This window comes from Eptesicus fuscus, chromosome 21 (genome assembly GCF_027574615.1).
Source record: "Eptesicus fuscus isolate TK198812 chromosome 21, DD_ASM_mEF_20220401, whole genome shotgun sequence".
NCBI classification, from domain to species: domain Eukaryota; kingdom Metazoa; phylum Chordata; class Mammalia; order Chiroptera; family Vespertilionidae; genus Eptesicus; species Eptesicus fuscus.
In genome coordinates this window covers 574,311-588,333 of record NC_072493.1, presented here as the reverse complement: position 1 = coordinate 588,333, position 14,023 = coordinate 574,311, and the positions used below count along the sequence as shown (strand labels likewise).

Here is a 14,023-nt window from a genome sequence, read left to right as displayed (position 1 = left end):
AGGCAGGTGTAGAACAAATGTGAAGTGCCACGTTGGAGAATATAATGGCAAAGCAGGGTTCAGACAGTCTATAAACAGTGTCACATAGCTTGCTTTTTAGAAACTACTGAAGAAGAATTTTATAGCCTATAAAGTTTATAAGGCTTATAAAACTAGACATGAAAGATAGACGGGCCTAGTAAGAATACACCTAAAAGGGTGTCTGCAGTTATAAAATGGTCTGTGTTTCTTGTTCTCCTTGTTGCTTAGGAAAGGGTGACGTTGATTCTGATAGGAGAGCACAGTTCTCAATATAGTGAGAGAGTTGCTGTAGCAAATACACTTTATTTTTATTTTTTAAAATCATTCTTTTTTTAAAAAATGTTTTTAATGATTTTAGAAAGAGGAAGGGAGAGTGAGAGAGAGAGAAACATCAATGATGAGAGAGAATCATCGATTGACTGCCTCCTGCACACTGATCCAGCCAGCAACCCAGGCATGTGCCCTGACCAGGAATCAAATAGTAACCTCCTGGTTGACAGGTGAATGATCAACCACTGAGCCAGCCAACCAGGTAGAGGGTAAACTTTTGTTTGGAATTGTCATTTCTCATTTCTTCAAGTCTGATGCCTTGAATGTTTGTTTTTCAGTGATCAGGAACCTCCCTATTCAATGATTACATTGCACGAAATGGCAGAAACAGGTATTTTTTTACGTTTTTTTTAAATACTTTCTAATGAATTAATGATTATGAAATTAACGACTATAAAGAAATGTGACCACTTTTTAAAAAAATAAAAGATCCCAAAAATACTTGACAGGTATGACAAAGAAAAAAAATCCCTTAGTATATGGAAATTTTCTTAGACAAGGGATAGGAAATGTATATTGCATCCTGAATATGTAGCTGTACCTCTCAGTAATAGTTTTATCTCATTGAAATTATTACCAGAAATTTTTTTTGGAATTGATGGGTCTTTGACCATAACTCTTCTAAAATGGGAAGGCTCATTTTTGTCCCTCAATTTGCTAAGTACAATTCTGAAAATAGAGCCAACTACTTCAGATACTTAATCTTCTTGGTTAACTCCTATGTCATAAATAAAATGCCAAAAACTTTTTAAGTCATATTTTGAGAACCCAGGATCATAGTTTGAATTTCCTCCAAATAAAGCTGCCAAAAAATTACCAGACTCCTGTAAATTTGGATTCTTTGACTCTACCATGATTACTAGCAATTGATGACTATGTCCATGCCAGTCGGTAGCTGCTAAAAAGTTACAGGATGAAGGCCAACAGTGTTTCTATTTTAATGTGAAGTCATCTTGGGTCATAGGTTATGTATTTTCACATTTTTAAAGTAGTGGCTCCATCATGTAATCTTCTTGATTTGCTCTTAGATGAAGGATGGTTGGACGTTGTCCAGTCTTTAATTAGAGTTATTCCATTGGAAGATCCATTGGGACCAGCTGTTATAACATTGTTACTAGATGAATGTCCATTGCCCACTAAAGTAAGTTAATACTTATCTTTTATGAAACTGTCATCTGTGCTTAAACACAGGATGAATGACCACAAAGAATATTTGATGTAATGCATTTCCTCTTTATGGTATCTGTTTTATTCAGTATTAATTTCATTATATAAACTAATGAAGTGCTACATTCTCCTATCAATGGCTCACTATAAAGCTTTAGTTTAAAATTTTAAAAATTAAAAATGAAGGCATTTAATCTAAAATACAATCTTTGGAAACTGGGAGAGAAGAATCAGTTGTTGAGCTGATTTTCTTATATTTAAACAATTTCCTCGTAACAAAAACTTTACACATTTTCTATTAAGAAAAAAACTTATACTAAAAACACTTTTGAGCCTTATTCAAACATTAAAGATTGTATAATCTTGATTATCCCTTACATAGGACCAAAGTTCAAACTCTCGTTGCCTTAGTCCATGTGTTCTATGGAATCCTTTTTTTAAAATGCTGAGTTCTGGCATCTTTCATTTGTTTAAACCTCAGACCTTAAGGCCCAACATTGCAAAACAATGTGGACAAAAGGGAAGAGTCTTTGGCCAAGTCACTGATGAATTGACTGTTGCTTAGGCTTATAAGAGGTTTGTTTTTATCCTAATTTGTCTCAAAAGCTCTGGTGAGATTTATTCTTGCTTGGTAAAAAAATAAAAAATTTTAAAGTAACTTTTTACTTCAACATCACTAGGCCCTGTTGTTATAAATTATAATGGCACTGGTAGATTTAGTCTACCCAAATGATTTCATGATTCGAGAGTATATAGCATATATCTGGTATGACTATTACATTTTGAATGGAATAGAATTTAGCAATTTATGTGAGACAACTTTCAGGTTAATCAAATAATATTTCCCTTCAATAATGATATATTGGGTAACAGTATATCATTTCTGTGTGGTTGTTCTGAGTTAACGCCTGATGATAGCTTTTGCCTATGAGGATTATCTTGGACAGGGGGGGAAACTAAGTAGTGTATTTATCAAATCCACTTGTTCATTTTTGTTTTTAGGATGCACTCCAGAAATTGACAGAAATTCTAAATTTAAATGGAGAAGTGGCCTGCCAGGACTCAGGCCATCCTGCCAAACACAGGAACACATCTGCTGTCCTGGGCTGCTTGGCCGAGAAGCTAGCAGGTAACTGGGAAGCTCCGCCAAGAAGATCTTAAGTTGTTTGACAGTACGGGGAAGGCTGCACTGCAGGGCTAGTAAGTTATAATGGTACCAGAAAGAAGAGTCTCCCCCCTCACCCCCAAAAATGAGTGACAGGGATAATGAAAAAAATTACACAAAGGCCACGGAGGTAAATGCAATCTAATTAAGCTTTGAGGATTTTCAGAGGGAAATTTAAAAGAACGAGTAGTAAGTACTTGCTTTAAAATTAAGAATAGGAGAAAAGGCTGAACTTAGTATAATGTAAAGATTCTATATGTATGTATGTAACATACATATGTGCACCTACTTTATAAAGTTTATCTAGGTGATAGAGACATAAAAGGTAGGGGGAAGAGAAAAAAGAACTTTAAATTGGAGCAGTTCCTGAGAAGAGAAACAGATATTTAATTTTTTATGAATAGTACCCATTTTAGGAAGGTTAACGTTCAAGTACAGGGGACTAGCTCACTATGTCATATGTGGTGGAAGGAGCAATGGACTAGAAATCAGAACAAATGGGTGCTGGTTCATACTCTGCCATGTGCTCCCCAAGTGGCCTGGAGTAAGTCGCTTCACTTGGGGGCGCCGGGGGAAGGCTCAGTTGCTCATCTATGATTTGGGGATAGTACTAGTCCCTACCTCAGAGCGGGAGGCTTGAATAAGATCATGTGCAGGAGAGTGCTTGGTAAGAGTTCTACCAAAACTATTGTATTGTTACTAGTTACTGCTCAAAACTAACATGGCACATTTCATTACACCCAGTGTTTGTGTATTCATCTAGGTCCTGCAAGTATAGGGTTACTTAGCCCAGGAATACTGGAATATTTGCTGCAGTGTCTGGTAAGTGAGACATCGAAGCTGGTTATTCTTAGCCATTAGAATGGTGCATTTTTCTAAAATTGCCAGCTTAGCCATTGGCACAGAGAATGGAATCAGTTATAAATGTTATAAATTTTATTTGCAGGTGTTTCCTGAGTGCTTATTCCCTCCTGTGTTAAAAAAAAAATGAGGGTGGGATAGGAATTTATTACAAGGAAAACAGCTGGGCTGGGCTGGTTTTAAATGCAGTCACAAGATAGCGGCTATGATTGACTTTTTGTGTGTGTGTCTTTAGCATCTAGCAAATGGTAGTGGGGACCCCCTCTCTCCCCACCCCAGGGAAACAAAATTACATGGCATTCCAAACCAGGAAACCTGCAGGTCAGATTCCTAATGTATCTAAATCTCTAGTCCTCCTCCCCTCCCCTGTCACTAAGGCTCCTAAAACTTGTTGGGGATTTGATGTCTTGCTGGGGAAGCTTGTGGTTTGCTGTGCCTCTGCTGTCAGACCTCACACTGCTGGGCTGCAGTCTTGACTGGTCTGTATTTTTCAGTTACTTTTGCAGTGAGCATTGGCCTTCAAAATCTGAAAGACCTCTTTCAGTACTATGTGATGTGGCCTTAAAACACTCAATATTATGTCAGGGAACCACCCTGGGGATACGGAATTGTACACCAGTTCTTTGCCCTCAAGAAGTTTCCTTGTTAGTTGAGGGAACAAAACTACTCAGACAAGACAATAAGCCTCCATTTTGTGGCAGGATATGATCAAGGACAAAATCGCTTCCTTCAGACCACGTGCTACGATTCTGAGGTGATAGGAGGTGGGCACTGTGGGTGGTGCCGGCCGGAGAGTCCTGGGCGACAGGCTTCCTGAGGAAAATGGGCCACATGGTGAGGTTAGGAGTTGATTGTGCACACAGAGAAAAAAGTGAGTTTCTGGGCTAGCGGCACATCACTGGCAGAGCCCACAGACAGACAAGGCCGTGTTGCTGGCACATTACAGAGAATGGTCTGCTTGGAAGACAGTGTTCAGAGACAGGAGGACATAGGCTGAGTAGCCAGAGGGGAGGGCCTAGGGCCCAAAAGCCAGGCAGTGGGGCATGAAGCAGGGTGCTGAGCAGGTTTGCAACAGGGCAGGGTGGTGGTTATATGAGCTTTGCAGAACCTAGTTGGGCGCCAGGGAAGGAGTGGACTTGTGGGATGTCCTAGAGCTCCTAGTAGCCGTGTGAGAGCATGGCTGTGAGACGTGATGTTGAGCAGATAGGCCTTTCCTTACAGGTAAGCTCATGGCGCTGAACTGAAATGTAACGGAGAGAGCTCACTGGCTTTTCCACCTGCCGTCAGCATGTGGCATTCCTTTCAGGGAACAGATTGAAAACTAAGCCACTAGTTGTTAATTTCATTATTATTTTAGAACCCAGCAATGATGAATTGTTCCTTTTAGGGTGATGAATAAAAAGTCATTTTTTGCTATAATTCTAGGTTTCTGTTTGGCTTGCTTAAATGAATGTAAGAATCAGTATTATTTTATTTAATAAAGCCCTAATATATGTAAATGCTACTAAGTAAAATAACATAGTGCATTTAACCAGATACTTCTGAAATTTCCATAACTCTAAGTGAACCCTGTAACCTTAAGAAAATAACATAAGCCTTGAAGAGACTCTGTCCTGGTTCTTCGTTACTAACAATATCAGCAAAGGGATAATGGAGGCCTGGGATGAGGAAAACTTTTCTGACTGCTCCAACAGAAACCTAGCACATACTGGGTGAGAAGAGGAAGTTGATAACTTGCCGCCTCTGCAGGGAATGATGTTTTTGTTTTTTGTTTTTTTATCTTTTGTTGTCTTTCAGAAGTTACAGTCCCACCCCACAGTCATGCTTTTTGCACTTATCGCACTGGAAAAGTTTGCACAGACAAGTAGGTATAGTGACTTCTTGCACTAATGATCTTATGTATCGGTTGTTAAAAATCTGATTTTTCTCAGTTACTGGGTGAGTTTACGCTTGGAACCCCATGGAACATGCATACATCCTGTTTTTGTCTGTGTAGACACCTCAAGGCCAGTGAGATGTACCAGGGACAAAGGCAAGAAAGAGGTTCTCACCTGAGAATCAAAACTTGGTGACCATGATTACCCACTTTTTGTAGCTAAAAAGTTAGCGATGAGGTTGCTACTTTCCAGAAAATAGCAGAGCTCTTGAGCTGTGTCATTATTCTAGTCTCCAAGTTCTCTACCTCTCCTCACTCCTTCCCACCACTAATCTGTCCAGCGAATCATCTTACCCTTTCATGATCCATTCAAGGTTTACGTCTTTCCAAACAGGTGAAAATAAGTTGACTATCTCTGAATCCAGCATTAGTAACCGGCTTGTCACGTTGGAGTCCTGGACCCATGATCCCGATTATCTGAAACGTCAAGTTGGTTTCTGTGCCCAGTGGAGCTTAGACAATCTCTGTAAGTTTCCATTTCCAAACCCACTTCTTTTTTTTTTTTAACACGTTTTTATTGATTTCAGAGAGGAAGAGAGAGAGAAAGACAGAAACATCAATGATGAGAGAGAATCATTGATTGGCTGCCTCCTGCACGCCCCCTACTAGGGAGGGATCGAGCTCGAAACCCAGGCATGTGCCCTTGAACCTGGGACTTTTCAGTCTGCAGGCTGATGCTCTATCCACTGAGCCAAACCAGTTGGGGCCCAAACCTTTTTCTTACGTAGGATCACTGGCCTTCAGTTTGTAACAGTGAGCATGAGTCTTTCCTTTAAGGACCTCTACTTGTGGGTTGGCTACATTCCAGCAGAAACATGTTTAGGGGCCCTTCAGACAGGAAGGATAGGGAATGCTTCTGGTTCCAGCACCTCCCTTGTAAAACTTCACTGCTGCCCCGTTTCCTGCTGCCTCAAGGCCGTTAATCAGATGGCACTACGTGACCGGCTCTTCCCAGCACACACTGTCTCCTGCTGTCCTACAAGCAGGTCCCCATCGTTCCTACCTCTGGGCCTGTCCCCTCACTAGGCATCCCTCTCTGTACTCTTCTCCCTGTCCCATCTTGGCTCTTCAAAACTCAAGTCATGGCCCAGCTGGCATGGCTCAGTGGTTGAGCAATGACCCATGAACCAGGAGGTCACGGTTCAATTCCGAACCCTGGTCAGGGCACATGCCCAGGTTGCAGGCTTGATCCCCAGTAGGGGGCGTGCAGGAGGCAACTGGTCAATGATTCTCTCTCATCATTGATGTTTCTATCTTTCCCTTTCCCTCTCTGAAATCAATAAAAATATATTTTAAAAAAATATTTAAAAAAAAACAAAAACCTCAAGTCATGTCTTACCTACACAACAGGGTTGCTCCTGAGTTTTCTCTCCTCCTCCTCCAAGGGCTGCTAGAATAAGACAATTTTACCAGTCGCTCCTCACTTCCCAGCCACAGTGAGCACTGCGCTGCAGCGCCATTGGACACGTAGCCCCTGCTGCTACCGCAACGTTGTGGGGCTGGCTTAGCGCACAGCCTGTGTTCTGCCAGTCAAAGAATAATTCTGAACACACAGTTCCGGTTTGGTTGCATATACAATACAGGCAGACATCTTTCTATTGCACTGGGAAGCCAGAAGAGTCATGTGACTTGCTTTATTGCAATACTTTATTGCAGTGTCTGGAACAGAACCCACAGTATCTCTGAGGCCTTCCTGTAATGAACGTGGGGAGCCCAGCGCTGCCTTCCCTAGCGTCATATGGTAGTGTAGCCGCCAAGCCAAGGCTGTAAGTCCCCCTCCCAACCTGCCACTCCTGAGCACCTCCACCTCTGAACAGGAATGGCCCTGAGCCACGGCACTAGCTTCTTCCCACCGCAGTGGGCTTAGAAACATGGCGCCTTCTCTCTTGCAGTTTTGAAAGAAGGTCGGCAGCTGACCTATGAGAAAGTGGACTTGAGCAGCATCAGGGCCATGCTGAACAGCAATGATGTCAGCGAGTACCTGAAGATCTCGCCGCATGGCCTGGAGGTAAAGCTGCTGCACATGGACTCTGCGGGGGAGGGGACTTTATTTTCATTTTCATGCCCTGGTTCTGAACGAAAGCAATTTCCTGCAGAGGAGACGGAAATTTATTTCATTTCAGAGAGTGGTTAGAGGTCCAAGTGGCAGGAGAGAGGGTGTTGGGTATCATTACCTTTTAGATCCCACATAGTGCTGTACGCATAGGAAGCACTATGATATTTACTGACGGTTTGGTTTCAATATGTCCGTCTTTCATCTCTGCCATGTTATCCAGCTAAAGGCACAAAGACGGGTGTTTCTAAGAGGCCCTTCCTTGTTGTAGTCCCTGCAGAGCCGCTTGTCTCGGGGCTAGCGCTTCCTCTCCTCCCTGTGCTGGAAGTGCTCTGGTCTGGCGAAGGTGGGTGACAAAGCTGCTTATGTGCAGGCAGGCACATGGGCACTAGGCATGTCAAGATGAAAGAGCTGTTTGCAGAATGGCTGCAGACCGCTCTTTGACCTTCCGTATTGCCAGATGCTTGATGTAGTTTTCTGCTTTCAATTATTTTTTAAAAATATATTTTATTGATTTTTTACAGAGAGGAAGGGAGAGGGATAGAGAGCCAGAAACATTGATGAGAGAGAAACATCGATTCAGCTGCCTCTTGCACACCCCCCACTGGGGATGTGCCCGCAACCAAGGTACATGCCCTTGACCGGAATCGAACCTGGGACCCTTCAGTCCGCAGGCCGACGCTCTATCCACTGAGCCAAACCGGCTAGGGCTCAATTATTTTTAGATACCGCATCTTATACCCTTCAGAATCCTTCTCTCCCTCCATCAGATCAAGTACGGGTTAAGGCAGTGTTTATGCATTTGTAAAAGATTCTACTGTGAGAGCGAAGCTCTGTAGGTATTTAAAAGTGAAGCCAGGAGCCTTCACTACTTCTTGCTGCAGCCATCTTTGAGGACTTCCGGTCCTGCTAGGACTCCCTGGAAGTAAAACTGCGACATGGTGTGTGCTTCACTCGGCTTTGCGCTGTTTGTCACTGAGGTGCACAGAGAAGGAGGCAGTGGCCCCCCAGAAGCTTCCAGAAGGAAAACTCCGGCCCTGAGCTGTCAGTGTCTATGCTGGGCTTCAGGCATTGAGGGGGGCCTGTCTCGCTCTTTGGTTTTGCCAGGCTCGCTGTGATGCCTCCTCTTTTGAAAGTGTGCGTTGCACCTTTTGTGTGGATGCTGGGGTGTGGTACTACGAAGTAACCGTGATTACTTCCGGTGTCATGCAGATCGGATGGGCCACCCGCGACAGCAAATTTCTCAATCATGTGAGTACCCTGAGGACTGCCAGTGGGTGCGGCGGCAGTTTTGGCTGAGTGGGTGGAGGACTCTTATTTTTCAGATAGGTTTGCACAGGCCCGGGTTGTGGGCTCGATCCCCAGTAGGGGGCATGCAGGAGGCAGCCCATCAGTGGTTCTCTCTCAGCATTGATGTTTCTGTCTCTCCCTCTCCCTTCCTGTCTGAAATCAATAAAAATATGTTTAAAAAAACAACAACACACTTTCCCCGCAACACGGCAGGCCTTGCTGATCTCCTGGCCCTGTCTCCCTCCAGGAAGGCTATGGCATTGGGGACGATGAGTACTCCTGTGCTTACGACGGCTGTCGGCAGCTGATTTGGTACAATGCCAGAAGCAAGCCTCACCTGCACCCCTGCTGGAAAGAAGGTATTCATTTCTCCATCATGAAGTTATCGATTAGGTCAAGACATTACTTATTATGAAGCATCTATTCTGGGGGGCCTTAAAATGTTTTAGTGGAAGAATATTCAGTGTGAAGAGGGTTAGTTCGCCTTCATATCCCTGCCGTGGATGGGAAAGGTATTCACTTGGTCAATTCACCTCTGGTGGAGCCCTTCCTTCAGCAAAAACATCTCAGAATATGAAAGTCTTAATTTAGTGGGAAATGATCATCTTATGATTAATGTGAATTCTAGTTTCCTCTCTGGGTATATGTTTTGAATCAAAGCAGCAATGGAGATATTGAAGATACTGAAAGTGTAATGCCAGTTAAATGAGGATATTTTCAGAGACCAGATGGCTGAGGAATAGGCACTGTTCAGTGCACACATGCTGGGCACCTCTGGTGCAGCCTTTAAGGGCAGCTTGAGCACTTCCGGCTTCAAACACGTCTGCTCAGCCTCCCTTCTCCAGATAGCAACCTCAGGGATGTGAGGGCGATCTGGCTGCGACATCTGTCACCCATTGATCGCCAGGGTTGATTCGGCTGATCTGGCTGGCTAGGCGGGTGTCCCCTCCTCCCTCACCGATCCATGTGCATCCCTCCCGAAGCTGCGCGCTCGGGCGAAGTGGACGACCTTCCCCCAGAGGAGAGGACCGGTCTTCGGTCAAGGGTATACGAGTAGCTGCGCTCCCCTGCTAGAACCTCCAAACAAGCTCTCAGATAGCAACCTCAGGATGCTGCAGGGGACTCAGGCTTCCAGAAACTTCGTCATGGCTCTAGGATGTTTGTAGAATGTATCTTAGCAACAGTATGATCTTTTTCACCCCATTCCATTTTTGTTCCATCCACTCAGCAGTATCTAAGACCCTGGACCCATGAAAACATTTATTAGTGAAAGATTCAAGCAGGAAGTCAGAGCCACACAGTTGGTTTGTTAAACACTCAGATGGAAGGATCTAAGGTTATTGAGTCTTTTCACTAATAAATGAAAAGACTGGCTAAATACAGTGAAAACAAGCTTTCCCTGCCATAGCACCATGCACTGGAGGGCGATATTCTCAGGGGCCTCCTGGTGCTGCGCACCAACCCTCCCCCACCCCCACCCCCAACACACACACACACACACACACACACGCACGCACACACACACACACACGCAGGTTCTGAAGACATAGCATCAAATGGTAGGGGATGGAGCCTCTGCAAAGATGTTATCCCCAGCATTAGAGCTAGATAGGGGATATATCCAACTCCTTCTCCAAGCCTTTTCTCTCTGTTTCCTGCCCCAGTCTGCATTATAAATGTAAACTGAATTTTCAGGCATGCTAAGAGAGCAGGAAATTGACCCCTGCCATGCAGGGACAGCTCCACTTAAGTAACTAAAGTGATAGTGGAGGGAAAAAAAGCCTTAAAAGTCAAACATAGGCCTTCATTTGAATGGCTTGCAGGTTCTTAGAGAAGGAATGTGAAACTTCATTTAACAGAACATAGATAGAGGCACTGTCTACAAAGACTGTGTGATTGGTTTTTTGTTTTTTAATAATTTTACAAAGGATTACTGAAGTAATGTGTTTATTATCAAATTTTGGAAAATAGAGGAGGGAAGCAAAATGAAACTTAAAATCCCTTGTAATTCCACTATCCAGAGATATTTTAAAAACCCCTTAAAATTTGGTATAAATATGTTACATAATTGTACTTATTAATCAATACCTCAAGGTTGGATAATTACATTTTAACCTTTTAAAATTACTATTATAGAAAAATATGAACCATTTTGGATTTTCTCAAGATAAATGCTTAAAGTGGAACTTCTGGTAAGGGGGATAAAGAATTTCATTTTGTAAATGTTTTGCTCTATATTATCAGATTATCCTCTACTAGCAGTGAGTGTCTGTTTTTCTTACCATCATTGTAAAATTTCATGTGTTCACCTTTAACAACTTAAAAAGCAAAAACTTGTCCAGCTGGTGTGACTCATGGTGAGCGTCGAGCTATGAACCAGGAGGTCATGGTTCAATTCCCAGTCAGGGCACATGCCCAGGTTGCAGGCTTGATCCCCAATGTGGCGTGTGCAGGAGGGAGCCAATCAATCATTCTCTCTCATCATTGATGTTTCTCTCTCTCCCTCTCCCTTCCTCTCTGAAATCTAATAATAAATTCCTAATATGCTAATTAGACTGAACAGCAGAACGACCTTCCTGACATCATTCCAGATGTCCTTCCGGGAAACCTTCCTGATGAAGCCATGGCGTTGGGAGCAGAGGCAGAGGCGGTTAGGGGCACTCAGCCAGGCAGGCAGAGTGCTTAGGGGCGATCAGGCGGGCAGAGTGCTTAGGGGCGATCAGGCAGGCAGGCAAGTGGTTAGGGGCAATCAGGCAGGCAGGTGAGTGGTTAGGGGTGATCAGGCGGGCAGGCAAGCAATTAAGAGCCAGTGGTCCCAGATTGCGAGAGGGGTGTCTGACCAGATAGGGCCTAAACTGTCAGTCAGACATCCCCTGAGGGGTCCCGGATTGCAAGAGGGTGCAGCCTGGGCTAAAGGACACACACAGCCCACCCCCACCCCCCATGCACGAATTTCATGCACCGGGCCTCTAGTATATATATAAAACCCTGAGACCCTTAGCAGAATCCCAGTGGTATACACCCTCATCCTAACAGTGCTTTGCTTTATCCTGCAGGAGATACGGTAGGATTTCTATTAGACTTGAATGAAAAGCAAATGATCTTCTTTTTAAATGGCAACCAGCTGCCTCCTGAGAAGCAAGTCTTTTCGTCTACTGTGTAAGTAGCTTTTCCCATTCAAAAACTTGAGGACATGGCCAGGATGCACTTTTTTAAAAAAAAATTAAGAGTTATTCTGAGAAAGCTCATTTTTAAAATTTTTATCTTATTTATTTTCTTTAATATATTTTTATTGATTTCAGAGAGGGAGAGGGGGAGAGAGATAGAAACATCAATGATGAGAATCAGTGACCCACTGACTCCTGAATTCCCACCACTGGGGATCAAGCCTGCAACCCGGGCATGTGTCCTGCCCTGGAATCTAACCTTGACCTCCTGCTTCATAGGTCAATGCTCAACCACTGAGCACACAGCCAGGCCAGAATGTACTTTTTTCCAGAAAAAAAAATTTGTCCATTTATATAGTCAGGTGTGATGGGAAACCATTTTATTTCAAGTAATTGGGGACCCATTTGATCATACCTAAAGTTACCTCAAAGTTTGACATAGGGAAGATAAGGGCAGGAGATCCTGTCCCCCTTTACGCTAGGATGTGACTCATTCCAGCTTCTGAAAACCACTTCACATGTGAGCGTTGCTTTGTTTTTATGAATTTTCTTGACCTCTTGCTTATTTTTTTCTGTAGATCTGGATTTTTTGCTGCAGCTAGTTTCATGTCATATCAACAATGTGAGTTCAATTTTGGAGCAAAACCATTTAAATATCCACCATCTATGAAATTTAGCACTTTTAATGACTACGCCTTCCTAAGAGCTGAAGAGAAAATCATTTTGCCAAGGTAAGGAGTCTACAGACCAGCTCCAGACTGCCTCGTGTGTCTCATGAGAAATTATAACCGTTTCTAAGAGGCTTCTTTCAGCTTCATACAAATATGAAGCTTCATATTCAGGTTTTTTTAAAAACCTGAGTAAAATGGCAACTTCCTAGGAAATATAAATTACCAAAACACATCCCAGAAGAGATAGAAACAAAACAATTATTACAAAATTAATTGAAAGAAATCAAGAGCTATGGTCCCAGAAAGCACCAGACCCAGGTGGTTTCACCGGAGAACTCCACCAAATATTTGGGCAACAGATCACTTCACTGCTATTTAAAATGTTGCAGAACCCAGAAGGAAGGAGCACTTCCAAATTAATGTTCTGAGCTAATATTGGGTGTAAAAATCAGCCAGTATCACACATTGCACATACACCAGGAAAACCTGCAAGGAGGGGCAGGTCCTAGGGTTGGTAGGTACAGGGTGGTGACCATTTAACATTCACAGTGACGAGAGGTTGTATGTGGGCAACAAGATAGCTCTGAGGAGTTGCAGATGCTCCGCCCAGGGGTTAGAAAAGAAGATTGCTCTTCTTAACCTTTCAAATTCTGGTGTCCCAGGTGCCTAAGAACATGGACAGGGCTAACTAAGGTAGAGGTTAACCTTTTCCTGAGGAATTGATGTGACTCCCTACGGTGACCTGCCCAGTGAGGGATTTATGATCAGCTCATCCTGTGGGATAGTCAGTCACTACTCGTCAGTCCTGCTCTGTGGCCCTGAGCGGGTCATGTCTGCCGTTAGCCCCTCTTTCGTTCACTACACACACAGCGTTTTCAAAGCGTTTCCCGGCCTCACTGCTCACGGCCCACTTCTCTGCCACGCTGTTTCCCACGCAGGCACAGGCGTCTTGCTCTGTTGAAGCAAGTCAGTATCCGGGAGAACTGCTGCTCCCTGTGTTGCGATGAGGTAGCAGACACACAGCTGAAGCCATGTGGACACAGGTAAGAGAGCTTGTGTGATTAGTTCCTGTTTTGTACGTTACATTAGGCAGTTTCATCGTGTCTTTGAATTGATTTTAGAGTGTCCAGTTTCATAGCTGTTCATCAAGTTCACTGTGTTAGAGTGGGCTAAATGAGGAACTCAATTGGGCACGTAGTGCATGGCTGTCTCCAAGAACGTGCCTGAAATAGAAGCAGCTGCTTAATACCGAAGGCCTTTGTTTTCTCCGTGCTATATTTTCAATAGTTTTCACATCACAAAATGTGAAACGTTTAATGCTATTTATGAGCTTCGTGGGCAGTCCCTCTTTGTTGTAGAGCC

At 43.5% G+C, this 14,023-nt stretch overlaps 1 protein-coding gene across 3 annotated transcripts in view; it reads left to right on the top strand.

The window, feature by feature from the left end:
• The window catches only part of RSPRY1 (ring finger and SPRY domain containing 1), a 31,278-nt gene that overhangs the window by 14,957 nt on the left and 2,298 nt on the right, over positions 1-14,023 (top strand). For all 3 annotated transcript variants that reach the window (XM_054711186.1, XM_008152305.3, XM_054711185.1), the window contains 12 exons: positions 630-682; positions 1,380-1,492; positions 2,521-2,647; positions 3,447-3,505; positions 5,342-5,408; positions 5,815-5,946; positions 7,373-7,488; positions 8,641-8,784; positions 9,071-9,182; positions 11,880-11,982; positions 12,569-12,721; positions 13,600-13,704. In XM_054711186.1, coding sequence (XP_054567161.1) covers positions 630-682; positions 1,380-1,492; positions 2,521-2,647; positions 3,447-3,505; positions 5,342-5,408; positions 5,815-5,946; positions 7,373-7,488; positions 8,641-8,784; positions 9,071-9,182; positions 11,880-11,982; positions 12,569-12,721; positions 13,600-13,704 — 1,284 coding nt within the window. The remainder of the gene's footprint in view (positions 1-629; positions 683-1,379; positions 1,493-2,520; positions 2,648-3,446; positions 3,506-5,341; positions 5,409-5,814; positions 5,947-7,372; positions 7,489-8,640; positions 8,785-9,070; positions 9,183-11,879; positions 11,983-12,568; positions 12,722-13,599; positions 13,705-14,023) is intronic.